This window comes from Lathamus discolor, chromosome 6, assembly GCF_037157495.1.
Source record: "Lathamus discolor isolate bLatDis1 chromosome 6, bLatDis1.hap1, whole genome shotgun sequence".
Lineage (NCBI taxonomy): Eukaryota > Metazoa > Chordata > Aves > Psittaciformes > Psittacidae > Lathamus > Lathamus discolor.
In genome coordinates this window covers 26237211-26252964 of record NC_088889.1, presented here as the reverse complement: position 1 = coordinate 26252964, position 15754 = coordinate 26237211, and the positions used below count along the sequence as shown (strand labels likewise).

General features: G+C 43.5%; 1 protein-coding gene across 3 annotated transcripts in view; it reads left to right on the top strand.

Moving 5' to 3' along the window:
• Positions 1–15754, top strand: part of EVL (Enah/Vasp-like) — a 152344-nt gene that overhangs the window by 132696 nt on the left and 3894 nt on the right. For 2 of the 3 annotated variants that reach the window (XM_065685373.1, XM_065685372.1), the window contains exons 5-11: positions 3084–3145; positions 7187–7416; positions 8071–8192; positions 11511–11571; positions 13595–13661; positions 14973–15039; positions 15148–15210. In XM_065685373.1, the coding sequence (XP_065541445.1) occupies positions 3084–3145; positions 7187–7416; positions 8071–8192; positions 11511–11571; positions 13595–13661; positions 14973–15039; positions 15148–15210 (672 nt within the window). The remainder of the gene's footprint in view (positions 1–3083; positions 3146–7186; positions 7417–8070; positions 8193–11510; positions 11572–13594; positions 13662–14972; positions 15040–15147; positions 15211–15754) is intronic. The other variant, XM_065685374.1, reaches the window with a different exon arrangement.

Here is a 15754-nt window from a genome sequence, read left to right as displayed (position 1 = left end):
ATATGCTGTTCCTTTTATGGATGTTTTTCTCTAAACAAAAATAATGAATGAAAGTATAAAGTCATGCCCTTCACCTTTACACTTATGTTAGACTTAGTGCCATTATCACACATGTCCTTTTCTCTAGCTGCTAAGAGTGTTCTTCTTGACATCAAAGGGGAGGTGGGCAGGAATCTCCATAATGAAATTATGAGGTCCATCACATGGCAGCTTTGTTGATTCAGGCCAGATTCCTGTGACAGCAATAGAAATACCTGGTGCAGCAGTATCTCAGGACTAAGGTTTCGTAGGGATACACATATGACTATTAAATGGGTCAGTGGATAATAATATTTCACTTGAGTTTTGTCAGATTTACTTTGGGACAGCAAAGCTATCACAGAGGCCAGAGGAGAGCTCCTGCTCACCCAGAGGTGGGGGGATGCTGCCTGTCCCTGCCACCTGGCTGAAAGGCAGCATCCCAGTCTTCATTTAACCAATACAAATCACTGATTCTTCAGACTTATGTAACTCAGACCCCAAATTTAGGTATTTAGGTGTCATGTACATTTAAAGTGTGAGCAGCTTAACTACATTAGTAAGAATATATATATATATATATATAAAAATATTATTTTTTGTTTAGAGGCAGTAAAAGCCTTTTACATAGGTATTGTCTGACTGCTACAGGGCACATGGTTCTGGGAAAGCCTCTTTTGCTCCACTGGACTGGAATAAGCTATGCCAGTAGATGCACTGCTTCTGCACTGGAGGATTTTCAGCTTTAATTATGCTGATGCCTTCTATAAGAGAACAGACCTAATTTTAGGCCTAGCTTTTTTTGAACATCTTATAAGCAGGCAAGAAAATTAAGTTATGGTAACTACGCTGCAGTTCCGTCTGTTTAACAGGGGTTTAGAGACCTTTACACAAATGTTAGAAGAATATATTTTTAAGTCAGAGTAAAATTTGCCCCTCTCGTGCTTTACTCCTTGCATACTCCTTAAGCAGCCTTGTGCCAATGTCAAGCTTTATTTAGTTCCCCTGGAATAAATTGGACTTCCTAAGAGTGTAGGAACTTCTCCTTTTAGCACTTCTTTAGCACTAAACATTAGAACTTCTCCCTTTTCCTTTAGTGTGGGAGACACGTATAAACTGCTTCTGCCAAAGTGCAGACAGGACTGGCAATGGCTCACCCTTATTTTGGGGAGCACCTTGCACTTCTATCTGCTCTGCAGCAGCTCTAACAACTTGAAGATGTCTTACCCATATTTCTTTCCTGGGCGGTCAGGCTGGGGTTTTCCAAGTCTGTCCTCCAGATAAGTCTAGAATTTCCCCCAGGTCTAAGGTGGAAAATCTGTGTGTCAAGTTGTTTTTCATCATCAAATTTTGCTAATAAATGCCAAGCTAAGGTAGGGGATGGTATGCTTAGGAAATTCTTAGTACATGTGTTTACAATTGGAATTTTAGCAGTGCAGTTGATGCTGTTGCATGTGTTCAGCCCATAACTATCAAGTAAGAGCCAGGGTATGTATTGAAGTGAAGATTTCTGTTTATTTGCTTTAAAGTGTCAGAGCTTAAATGAAACCAGTTGAATCAGCCATCTGTTATTGAAACTGCCCCCTTTGCACCTGGAATAATTTTCTCAGATGCCTAGAACAGCTTTCCAGAAATTGCCTGCATTTGATGGATTGCATGTCCTAAACATAAAACTAGTTTAGGATTGATCCCTCCACAGTGAAATCGTGGATTTTCATTTTCCCATCTATTGAATTAGAATTGAAATTTGGGAAATTCATTTTGCAGATTAAGACATTCTTTTTTCCTACCTAATATACCTTTATATTTCTGGACCTTTTTCCTGTTAAAAAGCTGCTCTTGGTATGTAAATAAGATGATACTTTTTTTCTTTTTTTTCCTAATTGCAGACTCAGAATGAGACAAGTAAAAAAAAATTGACAGGGAGATCTCTCTAAAATGTTATGTAAGGAGTGAAAATAGAAGTGTTGCTTACAGTTAAGCTTGCCTTACTGTACAGACCATGAAATAAAGCCTTTGCACAAGAAAGAAATCTATGCAGTTAAGGCTGGCCCAAATATACTCAAGGCAAACTTGCCCTAGAAACCATGGAAGAAAATTACAAGAAGCCTTATTACCCAGTGCTTCAGTAAGGTAATTTCAGATTCGGTTTAGTGTTGTTGAAACCTTTAGCCCATATCCAAAAAAGCCTAGCAAATAGTCTAGGTTGTAGCTATCAATCTTAACGAGAGAAACGACAGGGTGGGTTTGTGGCAGGGGTCAGGTACAGCTCCTGCTTGCAGCGTGCGAGAGAAGACCTCTGCTGATATACCCTGGGAACTGCACGTCTCTGGGAAGCGGAGACGGAAAATGCTTGGCCGTGCGTTTCCGTGTGGGACACCGGGCCTGGGGAGCACAGGAGCTAGCAGCTCCTAAGCAATAAGGTGCCCAAAAAGAAGCAGTGCAGTGTTGTGGTCAGCTTTTCATTTGTGGAAGAAACACGGTGGCTGGGGTCCAGGAGAGGCTCTGCTGGGGTGTCAGGTGACAGGCTGGCAGCCAGCCTGGCAACACCAACACAGGGCTTGGATGTGCAGCTGGTGTTGTACAGTCAGCACTTAACACCTTCCTTATGTTTTCATTCTTACACAAGTCCTGTGGGCTCTTGATCATGAAAGACTCAGGTCTGTGTCAGTTTATGTGAGACACCCCTTAATCTTTCCTTGCAATGCTCATGCACTTCAGGTTAGCAACACTCATAGCTGCTGTGCTCTCCTGGAATTGGGTGCTGACTGTTCCTCGCACAGAGCCCACTGAAAAGCTATTTTAAATGAATCATCCAACCCCTGCCATGTCCAGCAGGTGAAGGGCAATGTCCTGGTTATACTTCCCTAAAGCGTGCAGTGGCATCGCTGCAGCCAGGGCAAGTGAAATCAAACTCACCTTCATCTCAAGGGATCAGCATTTCTCTGATGGACCCGCTTATGCCAGCTGAGACATACGGCTTGAGTGCTTCTCAGTGTGTAAAGCTTTTACTCAAATTTGTAAAGAATACGTAATGACTGAGGGTTTTTGTATTGCTGTTTTAGACAAGTGATGGAGCAACAGCAACAGCGCCAGGAATCTCTGGAAAGAAGAACCTCTACCACAGGCATGTATCAAACCAAGCAGATATAGTCTCTTCTCACTTGTTTTCTCTAGATGTAGTTGGGTTTTGTGTGGTGCTATACAAGAGCTAGACTGCTACAAGTGGTTATAGCTATGATTAGATTTTAAAGCATTTTCAGCTAGAGACTTACATGCATTTGGGCATGATTTCAGAGAGGCTCATGTACAGGGCATCAGGTGGAGCTAGTGCAAAAGCACTTCGAAGAACTTGTACAGCTGAGAGGGACTTCAGGCATACCAAGGGGCTCTGGCCCTGCTTCTTCCACCCCCATGAGGAGAGCAGGTAGCACAGCCATCACAAGAGTTGACTTCATGTTTCCAGGGGATGTCAGCACACAGCAGTTAATGTGCTGGATGTGCCAGGTCAGGCACTCCCCATTACTGTGCAGCACAAAGCAAACTACAGTGCAGAGGAAAATACAGCTCTAGATGCTCACTGATGGGGATTTTGTGGTCATGAAGTGAGGAGTCTTCTGTAAGCTTGATGGAAAAAATATATATATTTAATGAGCTTATGAAAATCTTCTATAGCATATTAAGTTGCATTAAGCTGAGAGATGACAGGAATAGCTTATAACAACAAAGTATGACTTTGCCTCCCTGAAAGAAGGCAGAGCAAGCAAGCCAAGATGGCCATCTTGTGTTTGGGCTTTTGTTTTGGGGATTTTTTTTCAGTTAATATGGCCACATAAGTGCAGTGTTTTCCCTCAGCTGTTAAAACTTTTTAGGTTTTGGCTTGAAACCAGTTCAGACATACACACATATCTTAGTCAGCAACAGAAGTTGTTGGCCTCTGTTTCGACAGAGGTTACTGCGTACGATTCTGCATAGGGAACATAGCCAAAATCCTGCCTCAGCATCTGTGAGAAGCAGGACATGGTTCCCAGGGGCTTCTGGCTGTTCCCTTCCTGGCTGCAAGGTGGCCACTGCCTGGTGGCCTGGTGCAAGGGTGATGCTCGTGATCCTGACTCAGATTCACATGGGGCTTGGAGGAGCTTCACTGGCACTGCAGCACGCAGCCCATCCCGTTCTGCCAGGGTCCTGTTCAACACAGGCTCAGTTCTGCTGAGGATTGGAAACCCCCACGCCAGTGCCTGCACCATCTCCTCTTTGATTTGTTTGAGTTTCTGTTTGCGTTTACTTCACGGTTCCTTTTTCTCCGTTCCGCTTTGCCTTGGTTTCATTCCTGCCGCGTATCCATCTTATTCTTTTCATTTGTCTTTTCTGTTCTTTTAGTTTCCACCCGTCAGATAAGCGTGTGCTCTCCCCCCTCTCAGCCCCAGTCTCCTCCTCCCACCTGCAGTGACTTCAGTGCTCCTGCCTCTGGTGCTGTGCCCCTACCACCACCTCATGCCAGTGCTGTCTCTTCGGCAGCCGCTGTCCCCGAGCCCACTAGTCCATTCTCTTTCAGACCCCTGTGGAGAGCCAAAGACACACCGCAGCTCCTGCACAGTCACTCAGCCTCTGAGCTGCCAACAGGCTCAGGTTCCCCCTCTCCAGCCTGCCCAAACCTCAGGACCATAATGCCAGGCATCAGGCGAACCTCACTGTCTCCACCACCTCCCCATCCTTCCCCCTTCCCCTTTGCCTCTCGCCAGCCTCTCAGGCACCTTTCTCTTTCATGCTCTCCTTGGTCTTCTGCTTCCTCTGCCACAAATGCACCACCTCTGCAGAGGGGTGATGTCCCACAGCCACGAGGTCCCACCATCCTGCCTTTGATTCCTGCCCTGCCTGAGAGGGTCAAGGGACCCACAAATAAAGCAAGCCAGGAGACCTTGGCAAACATACCTCTGAATGGCCATCCTGAAGAACAAATTGCTTTAGGCCCCTCTGTAACCCAGGTGAAAAGTGTGGACGGGTCCTTCTTTCCACACCTAGGACCTGCACCCTCTTCCCTACTGCCCACCATCACCAGCCCCCCCAACTCCTTTTGCCAGGCTCCCTCCCTATCCTCCCATCCATCATCACGTCCTCTTCAGCAGTCTGACCAGCCCATGTCATACTGTCTTCCATTGCCTCCCCCTTACGCTGCTGTGTCTGAGGTGACTATGCCCAGGAGGACCCCTCCTTACATGACTTCATCAGCCATTGCCCACTTGAGTAAGTACTGATTTTGAATGAGTTGTGACCTGTACAAAGCCTTAGCTTTCAGCTGTTTAAAAAGCCCCATTGGCACTTCGTGTGACCACTAGAAAAGAGCTGAGAGACCAAAGGCTACTTCTGCTTCATGTGATTTCTGAAAGGTGTAAAAGTACCGAAATCACTCATGACTGGTCCAGGGACCCTCTGAGCTAAAAGCAAGGTGTAAAACAAGAATTACAGGACCAGGGCCCTGTAGCTGGGATCTTGCAGTGCATATTCTTACTGTATTAGCCCAGAAGGAGACTTTTATCATTCAGCAGAGTCAAATTGCACTTTGCAGTACAAAACCTATTTTCAGCTGGTCCAAATGTAGTGGATGGGTTCATCTGAAGCTGGAGGCCAGGTCTGCGGTTGACTAGTTGTCCATGTATCAGTACTGGTAGAGGCTGTGATTTTTATTCTTTTTCTTCAGTGGTATTTCTGTTACTAGCAAAAGATGTAACATGGTTTTGTTATAGACTCCCCTGTGCTTGTGTAACTTCCTGGTATAAACTTCATTTGTAGTGGAGGACTTGTCACTATAACTATTCCAGCAAACCTTTTTTATTGCAGGCAGATCAAGAACTTGGGTCTGCCACTTTGCATAGGGTCTTGATTTCTAGTGTTCATCTAAAGCCTGCGGAGTTAGAAGTCACAAGTAATGCCTATTGCAGTTCAGTTCATACATTTTTTCACTCACATCCATTCCTGTTCATAACCACATATAATGCTAAAATGATGTGCTTAGAAAAGGAAGAAAACTGAGACATTTCCTTTTGCTTTCTGCTAAAAATATTATTGCAGCCACTAGAGGCTTAGTCCTGCTGATATAAGCCCTTGAAATCTACTTAGTTCAGTAAAGTTATTTTAAGCTCACATCAGTCCATTATTTTGACTCAGTTCAATTTTTGCCTCAGGCTGCCTTCTAATTAGGTGGGTGTAGTTTTGCAATTACAATTAACTGTGCCCACAATGAATTACTGGCTGTTATGTTTGTGAGCCAAAGAGGGGTTGAAATGTTTAAATTATTTCTAATAGCAGCTATGGTTCAGTTCAAGAATGGAATTGGGAGTGTGAAATAATGGCAGAAATAACCACAGAAATAAGTCAGTATTGTAAGAAAACCTAGATAAGAAGAAAAACAGCCTGTTGATGTTAAATACAGTTCCCAAATGTTCCTCAGTCAAAACCTGCCTGTCTTTCAAAATAACACGTACTGAGCAACTGAACTTGTGATTACATATCAGGAGCAGCCTGTTCTGAGAGAGTATAATGTGGAGAAATACCCTTGGACAGGTGCATTTGTTCAATTGACCTGTTAGAGACAGGCAAAACAGTGCAATGGAGTTACCCACCACCAGCCCCTCCAACAAGCTGCTGCTTGAGGAGCTTTGCTGAACCTCGGGGTGCTTGGAGCTGGAGTCTCCCCCATTGTTTTGCAAGACTGGCTGAGGCCATACACCTTGCATTAACAGAAAGGAGGATGTGTCGCTGTAGTCCATGAGTCTGGTGAAAAACTGATGTAAACTAAAGTCCGTGGAGTTGGTTGATGTTGTTTATCATCTGCACATCGAAAGCTATGAGACAAGCAGAAGATGCCACGTATGAATTGAGAAGTGTTGTCTGTGTTTTGAGTTCAGCACAGAATACAACACTAGCCCAGCCAGTGAGAAGAGGAGGGAAAAGGCTAGTTGATCGGTGGCAGGGTGTTGCAGGAGGACACACCTGTAGCTGATTGACCACTGATGCAACTACCCTTTCCCATTTTCCTGTATGCTTGGTGCTTCCTTGCATTGATCACTCGTCATGCAGTCAGGTCATGACCCTGGGAGCGGAAACATGACCTTGTGCAGGCTGGAGGAGATAGTTATGTCAAGTGTAACTCGTATTCTCTGCATTTCAGGCCCAGCACTTCCACCTGGTCATCCCAGTGGCGCTGCTGTGATCCCCACTTCGTCCGGGGGGCCCCCACCTCCGCCACCCCCCCCAGTCCCTCCGCCACCCATGGGAGCTGCGCCCCCCCCACCTCCCCCCCTGCCGGCAGGTGCTGGCCAAGGGGTTGGCACTGAAGATGGGTCAGTGTCAGGGCTCGCAGCGGCTCTGGCTGGTGCCAAACTAAGGAGAGTTCAACGGGTAAGGAGGTGGCACCAGGACTCCCCCAGGGGCTCTTCTATGCTGCGGGAAAGCCTGGTGCAGCTTGGTGTAATGACCTGCAAATCCAGTGTGAAATACGGTGAAACACGCTTCAGCTGCCCCCCCCTTAGGTGAACTCTGAAATTTGAATTTGTAGTGCAAATACAGCTGAGCAGCAGATGTTTGGTGGAATTCCTGCTCCTCAGAAAATGTTAATTATCAAATCACTGAGTTCTCACGTTGCCAGGATTTCAGTACTTCTGCAAAGCCCACCATTGCACTGTTAGTGTTTTATTATAAGTGGTTAAAACTGCATCATGATTACCAAAACCAGTGTAGACTGTTGAGGCAGCACATCAATAGGTGTCCACTTAGGTAAAGGTTGCATGAGCATGCATGAACACAATCATGAACAAAGAGCACTCCAGGGGTGCTCTGAAAACTCTAGGGGTTTTCATCATTTGTCCATATATTTGCCTCACCCAGACAGCTCCTGGTCTTAGTAAGGTCTTTATTCCAAGGCAGAACACATCCTATCTCTGTTTTTGGGCTGTGGTGGTGATCACTTATTCTAATAATTAGGAAAACTAATCATTGAGGGTGTGGTTGTAAATGCAACTTTTCATTAATTCCAATGCTTATTTCTGTCTTAAGCCAGAAGATGGTTCAGGAGGGTCCAGCCCCAGTGGGGTCTCTAAAAGTGATGCCAATCGAACAAGTAGTGGAGGAGGCGGAGGAGGACTAATGGAAGAAATGAATAAATTGCTGGCAAAAAGGTTTGTATTCAGACTTCAAGTAAGCACTAGTGTGAGCTCTGCAACAAATTGTGGAACAAGATGCTGTCAGTTTGGTTATCAGTGGATGACTTTGGTGCTTCTTTGAAATTTGACCAGATCTACATAGATGCTAGTCACCAGCATTGCCTGGTGAAACTGTGTGTGCATATATATATATATACATACATATATATATATCTGAAACTGTAGATGTTGCAGCAATGATACCTGGCAGGGTTTAGCTGCTGTAAGGAATCCTTCAGTGTGGTAGCCTTCGAAGATGGTGACAAATATATCCTCTGGACTTTTGCCATTTTACCAGATCTATTTCAAAGTTACTGTCTTCAGATAGAGGAAACTATGAAAGGAACTTAAACAAATTATTCTTTATACAACACATTCAGGATGTTGAACCTAAAAACATTAACAGAACTGCAATAAAAGGGCAACATCTTGGCAGGTGAATTTTTATTGATTCTCAGTGCATTTCAGACAGGCTAGTCAAGATATTTTCATCTAAAGTGAGTCATGATGTATCAAGCTACCAGCTGTTAAAAGACACTCAATTATTCCAATTATTTTTTCTTCCTGCTTTCTCCTGATTCCATCAGTAATGTTCTGTCAGACTCCCAAGCTCCTAGTGTTAGATGTTTGATTTTTAGCTCTATCTTTTTCAATGTATGAATAGTGAAAGAAAAGGATGAGTAAAATAATGAAGAGTAGGTACAGTTGTATAGTGCACAGAGATGGAGTTCTTAAATATATTGTCCAATACAAAACCAGTTTCCAGCTCAGAGGGTGGATACACAACCGTATAAAATGTTCCCAGCAGTGTAAAATACCAAACAGATCATTTCCGTTCTTTTCCGAACTAAAATAGCTGAACAGCTTTTAATAGTTATTTACTGGTTCACTTTCTGATCTATTTTGTGCTGCTACCTGTCAAGACTGACTTTGCTGAGCTGAATGACATCTGTAAGCAAAGTAAGGTTCTGTGACTAGATGCTGGGGTAACTCCTTCCGTTCAAGCAAACAACGTAAATGGACATTTCATATGCTTGGTTATAGAAATCCTGCAAATTTCTGTGGTTCTAGTCTAACATGTACTCCAGTACAGCTTTTCACAGTGGGTTCTGGTGTCTTCAGGTATTCAGGGTCAAATTCTCTCAGTATCAACAAAAGAACCTGCACTACCATAAGCATCCTTTCCCAGGGCATTGACAGCAACAGAATTGTTTCCTAAGTTTTGCTTCACAAAGCCATGGAATTGTAATGAATTTTCAGTCAAGGGTGCAATCTGGGCACATGCTGTTAAACTGTTACTGAGAGGATTTCTTTTGGCTGCAAAGCCCTTTTTATTTGTGATGACATAGAAAAGGGAAGAACCTGGCATTGTGTTTCAGGTTGCTCTTATCAAGCTGACAGGCAGGAGTTAAAAAGATGGTTTCTTTAAACTGAGCGTGTTCAGTACAGAAATCACTGAGTGACAAGCCTGGGATACCAGGGGCCCTTTGCTGAGCAGAAAACCACATGCTCAGAAACAGGGAATGCATCTAATGCTGGGTAAGTAATGAAGGAAAACGCTTCTAAGAGGTCAGGTGGTATAAAATACTGCTCTCTAGTATTAGTGGCCCCCATGAGAACAGCCCTTTGCTTCAGAACTGAAGTGCAAGCAGAATAATGAACTCTCTCACAAACTACTATAGTTCCTAGCCCAGTTAAGTTTCTTGCAGGACATAAATCTTAACACTGGTCTCTCACCCGGGGAAGTATTTCTCTCACTGAAATTCGTAATCATTGCAAACTTTTTTCTCAGAAGAATCAAGTCAATATTAGAAAAAGAATATAAAAATTATTACTGATCCAATAAAATAATTAATGCAGTTGAATATCTGGAAATAATTCCCACAGAGCACTGTGTCCTACAAACACATGTGTTTTACTCCTAGTTTTCTGTCAGATTTACATAAAAGCCTCCAATTTTTGTACCCAGTGAGGCTTTTCTTTTGCCAGTGATATAAAAAAACAAAATCCTCTGACAAACCTGTAGCAGTGCTTTGAAACTCAGAACCCTTTCTAAGTGCCATTGGGATTTTTTGTTCCGTGAGATTAATTTTGTCCACTTCAGAAGGAAGACTAAATGAAAAATCTATCATATTGGTGTTTTAAAAAGCATCTGCTAAGGGTAGTGTTCACAGGTGGATAAGGATCATCACAACCAAAGTTCATGCGGAGACTAGAGCCGCAGTTCCCCTAATTGTCTAAAATGGGAAATCGGATGTCTAGAGAATCAGTGCCTGGAACACTGGAGTACTCTTTAGACCCTAAACAGGACTTGAAAATCAAGTATTTGGTTTACCTCTGCCAGTGTTGTTAACACCCAAGAAGTTTTACCATGTGCTCTTCAAAGATGAACAGCCAACATCTTTGTTTACTCTCATGTCCAATTGATCCAGTGAATGGACTGCAGCTCTTTGCCACTGCTTCTCCTCAGGAAGCAGGACAGTGTGAGAGTCTCAGGTGCTCACTCAAGTTCTGTAGGCATCACCAACACTGCCACGGGGTTTAGGAGCAGCTCTGCTGCCTTTGAACTGGATTTGAGACCCACCAAAGGCACTTGAAAACCCAGGCTGGTGCACTTGGTTCCTGGCTCTTAGTCTCCAGCCAGAGCTTTCCCACCCTGAGGGGAGAAGGGGTCTTGACTGAACAGAAACAGTGCCTGATCTTTTCCAGTGGGGATGGACGTGGGTTGAAGGGCTTTTCTGGATCTCATCCAATCACATGGGATCACTGCCCTTTCACTGAGTGAGAATAGGAGTGGGAGGATAAAGGACAGGTGACAGAATGATCCTGGAGCTAGAAGAGTGTCATCTCTGCAATACCCACCTGAGCCACCTGGGGGAGGGTTAGCTTGGCCTTCAGAAACCCTTGGTGATTTGGGGTGTTCGTCCTGTGTTAGAACACGGGAGCCAGCCACCACCTCCTCAGCCCTAGGGAGAAGCCGTCCCTTTCTCACCCAGTTTCATATCCAGCTGTGCCTCTTTCCTCCACTGCAACACATTTCCTTATGCTCTGCACCCTCTGTTCCTCTGTTCAACACCTCATAATTTTGCCCCTCTCCCTGAGTTGTATCACCAAGGTCTGGATTCCTCCCCTCCACCCTAATCCTACGCAACCAAACTCATCAGCCTCTATCACATTCCCTTGGATGAACTAAGTATATAATAACTCCCACCAGAGCCTGAATCAGCCTTCCCACATGGAAGATATGTTTCTAGAGGGTTGACTGTGTGTCCTATCTCATGTTCCTTTGCAAAGGAGGAAAGCAGCGTCGCAGTCAGACAAGCCAGCTGACAAAAAGGAAGAGGAAAGCCAGAATGTAAGTGAAAGACTCCTCACTGTTCTGCTCTTGCAAATATGTTGATGTGCTGCCTCGTAAGCCAAAGTCCTGTGCTCATTCACTTTGTGTGGCAGGCAGTGGCAAGCAGTGCTGATCCAGGAATAGATTTGCACATTCAGTCAGAAGCTAAATGTAACTGCTTCCACCTTTCCTGGGAACAGCAGCCTATAAACAAGAACTGCTGCCTTATTCATAGGTGAGGTATTGTCCAAACTAGGTTAATAGGTGCTTTCTCATGGTCTGATCCAAGTATTGTAGGTATCCTAAGTTCTTGCCTCATCAGAAGATGCATGGGGCCTTCTGATAAGTAAATTTGAGATAAAGTTTATGATTCTTATTTTAAATTTGCAATTTCAGCAATGTGGATCATCAACTATGTGCTATAATTTTGGATTGTCAGCCTCCATGCAAAGCAAGAATCTGCTCACTTCAGACCCCAGAGCGCACATGCAAAATGTCTCTGGGGGTGTGAAGGGGTAACAGTGCATTAACCATTAGACCATTCAAAGGTTAAAATATGTGTTCATGATACCTACACTAAAATGAGATGACAGAGCTTGAAGAGCCTCAGAGAACATTGATTCACCTCTGTTTTAACTGTTCTGTTTGTATGTTGTCCACAAAAGCAAGTAAGAGGTTTTATTTTGCTCAGTCTTTACGCTGAACTTGATTCACCAATTTTGAGTTCAACATGCAGATTAAAACACTTATTTTTTGCCCACTGAACTGGTAAAGCATGGGAGACCTTTCCAGTCTCAAGAGAGGCCAGGATGTACACTGTCCCTTCCCATGTGGTGCTTTTCTGGGCTGCTGCTCATACAGCATTCCTGTTGCTAACCAGCACCCTCATGAAGGCTCTCTGCCATGGCTGCAAATTTGTAAAGCGTCATGTGTGCCTTGTATCACCTATATAAAGATCTTGCCTCCAAAGATAAAGTAACAGCTACTCAGTAGGAAATGCATTTGGAAAATGTAGGTCTCACCCCCGTCTGAAAGGTTTGTAGCAAAAACAGGCATAAGCGCTTTGCACTGTTTAAGGAGAAAAGCAGCTATTTTTGCTTCTTCCTCAAGGGATGCTTCAAGCATGGAATTTGCCTACTGAACCCACTATGCAACCATTGCTCTAAATTTTGCCCCAAAGCTGGTTTTGAGCCATGCACTCAGAGATGAAAGGCACCATTTAGCTTCTAACTATTCAGCCTCTGCTGTCTTTCTGCACTTTCTTCTCTCCCCCTGAAACTCTGCATTAGTTTACATCCTAAATCAAACTTTTTGGTAGCACCAAACTGCTCAGAAATGTGTTTTAGAGAATGTCTGTTTGACATGTATCTTGAGGACACTTTGCGGTGAGGGATCTTCTGTCAGACTGGGTGCAATTTCATTTTACAATGCAGAGTTAATGCTTTTCCTGAGTGTGTTGTTAGGGTTGCTAAATAGTATTGACGTATCAAATACAGAGGCGAATGTTTTATGATCTGTTATAAAACTCAGAAAAAAGAGTCCAAATATGTGATGTAGTGTTTAATCTTCTACTTACGAGGATTGGATTACTTAGTTACCTTTGGTAGTACCTGGACTATTCTTACTAATACCAGTGGCTCTCCTGGGCTAAAAGGCTGGGATCTGACTTACTGTTCCTTCAGACAGCTCAGTTCCCATATCTAAATTTGGGAAGTGGGTGGTTTGTATTTAAACATCAGCAGCCAGAACTTTAGAGTGGTAATACAGCCTGGTTTGGTGTACAGGGATGAGGGTGATTCATTGAAATCATGAGAAGATGTCCATATTATCAAAAATTAAAAAGTACGTATTTTGCCATGCTAAAGGGAGAGAAAGGTTGAAGTTTAAATGAGCTTGAGCATATACCTTGGCAGCAGTGCCTGTTAGACATGCTTGGAGGAAACTTGCTTTTGTACCACCTGTGCTGCAACTGGTCTATAGAGCAGAAGAGGACTCTGCTTCATCTCCATAATTCAGTAATGTCCTGTTTTTCTCTTTGTAGGATGATGCTAGCACCTCTCCTTCACCCAGTACACGAGGTTCCACCCAGCAGCAGCAAAATTCATCAGGTATTAAATCAAACTACTAGTGCTGTAGTTGTCTTCTTAGTCTAGTCTTTTCCACCACTTCCAGACTCTGGGTTCATCATCCTACTTCTGAATGCAACTAAGGGAAAAATTCTCAAATACCTGTTGTTTTAAAAACTATACTCAGCAAGAAGTTGTGATTTTATACACTTCACAGTCGAGACAATGCCAATACAGCCAGTTTAGTTAGTGGGGCCCAGTCATGTAACTAAGGATCTGTGTCTTCAACATTGTGAAGTCTTCTAAGAGTAAAAAAAGCTGTATTATTTTCTTCTTTGTAGTGTAGCTGTCTGCTGGTTTATGCAGTTAGGGAATGGGCCTTGGTAGCTTGTTGCAGTGAGCCTGGTCCTCAGAATTGCTAGGTGAAATTAAGGAGCCCCCAAAACATGTTTTTCCTATGATGAGTTGAAATGACTGTCTCTGAGTAGATAAGCTGCAAGCCAGTTAGGGTCATTCTTGCATCAGTCTTGGCTTTCATATGTGCTAAAAGAAACCTTTCTGAAGGGAATGAGTATTTAACCATACCAGCTTCCTTTTGAAACAAAGCCACTATTTGCATGCTTTGCAAGGGAAGGGGAAGAAGCCAGGAGAAAGATGCATGTAAATGAGGAATGATATCTAGACATTTCCTGAGAGTGACATAATTCTTTTAAGGAGCTTTTTAGGACCTCGTGGAGGAGCAAACCCTTGTGCATGAAGTTGTGTGTTACTGAAGTCTGAAACAGTTCACTTTATTTTAGGAGGGGATTAAAACAGTAGTAAGCGTTTTCAGTAACAGGTTGCTTAGTGGAGCTTTTAGGAATGTTCTGCAAGTTAGAAATCTAGACAACATTAAATTCTCTGTGGAGATTTGTATCTTGGGGGTCTCACTCCCTTTTTTTGGCTACACCCATATTTTCTGCCAACTATGCTGACAAAAAAAGCTAGGCCTTTTTAACTTAAAATATAAATAAGGATTGTACATAATAAAATAAGCCTTGTAGCAATTAGCCTGTATTTCTTAATAGAAATGATTTATGCATTTCCTCCTACTGATCCAGTTCCATTGTTTAACTATCTGGTGCCTTATTAAAAGGATCATTATGCAGATTTTTGCCAATGCTTTCTCAGTAATATAGGCAACCTCATATATTCATTCAATATTCATTCATTCAATCAGTCCTGCTTTCCTGGATCTTTCCAAGTTGCTCATCCTCACTGTATGAAAGCAGCTGTGTAAGACAGTAAACTTCAGGATATTTTTATCTTTAGAGAAAAAATAATCAACAGTAACTTTTCATTTTTGTTTTCTAGACTCTGGGAAGAAGCCATGGGAAAGGAGCAATTCTGTTGAAAAGCCTGTATCTTCATTACTTTCTAGGTGAGCTGCATGGGGTGTCCCTCTGGCTGGCTCATGCTGTTGTTGGGCTGGTCATGCTGTCCTGTGGCATGTGCACTACTCATTTCTCGTTTCATTCCATTGCTATAGAAATCCATCAGTGGTGAAGAGCAGTGAAGCTAAGAGCCCCACACAATCCCACGTGTCTTCTAGGTACTGGCTAACAGCCTGGCTTCTTAACCGTCTTGGCTTGTCCTTTGGCTAATCCCATCATTCAGCACTAGTGTTTGTCTTCTGTGATGTCTTTTACTTATTCTCTTCCATTCTGCTTTGTCTGTCGCTGCACAAAGTGTGAAGGTGGAATGTGTTGTGTGAAAGGCTTGTTCCATAGAAACAGCCCCCTGCTCAGGTGTGCACAGGCATCACAGACATTAATCACACTTTAAGCAAGCGCTTAAAGCATCTATGCTCGTGAAGCAGAGGCATGAGCTTGGCAGTGCACTGTGCCATGTGAAAGGCAGGTTTTGGAGCATCTTTTTACAGCAGGTACAGGATGACCCTGCCAATAGAAGAGGTCTTCATTGTCCAGCCTCTGCAGAAATTCAAAGCCAAGGCAGAAATATCTGAGGAGCTTGCAGCTGGGGGAAGGGAAGTTATTCCTCCATCCATGCAACTGCAGTGGGTGCATGAGAAAGAACAGCAAAGCTTGGTGCAGTAAGTTAATAACATCAAGCTGTAAAAAGTTCTAGCCACAGAA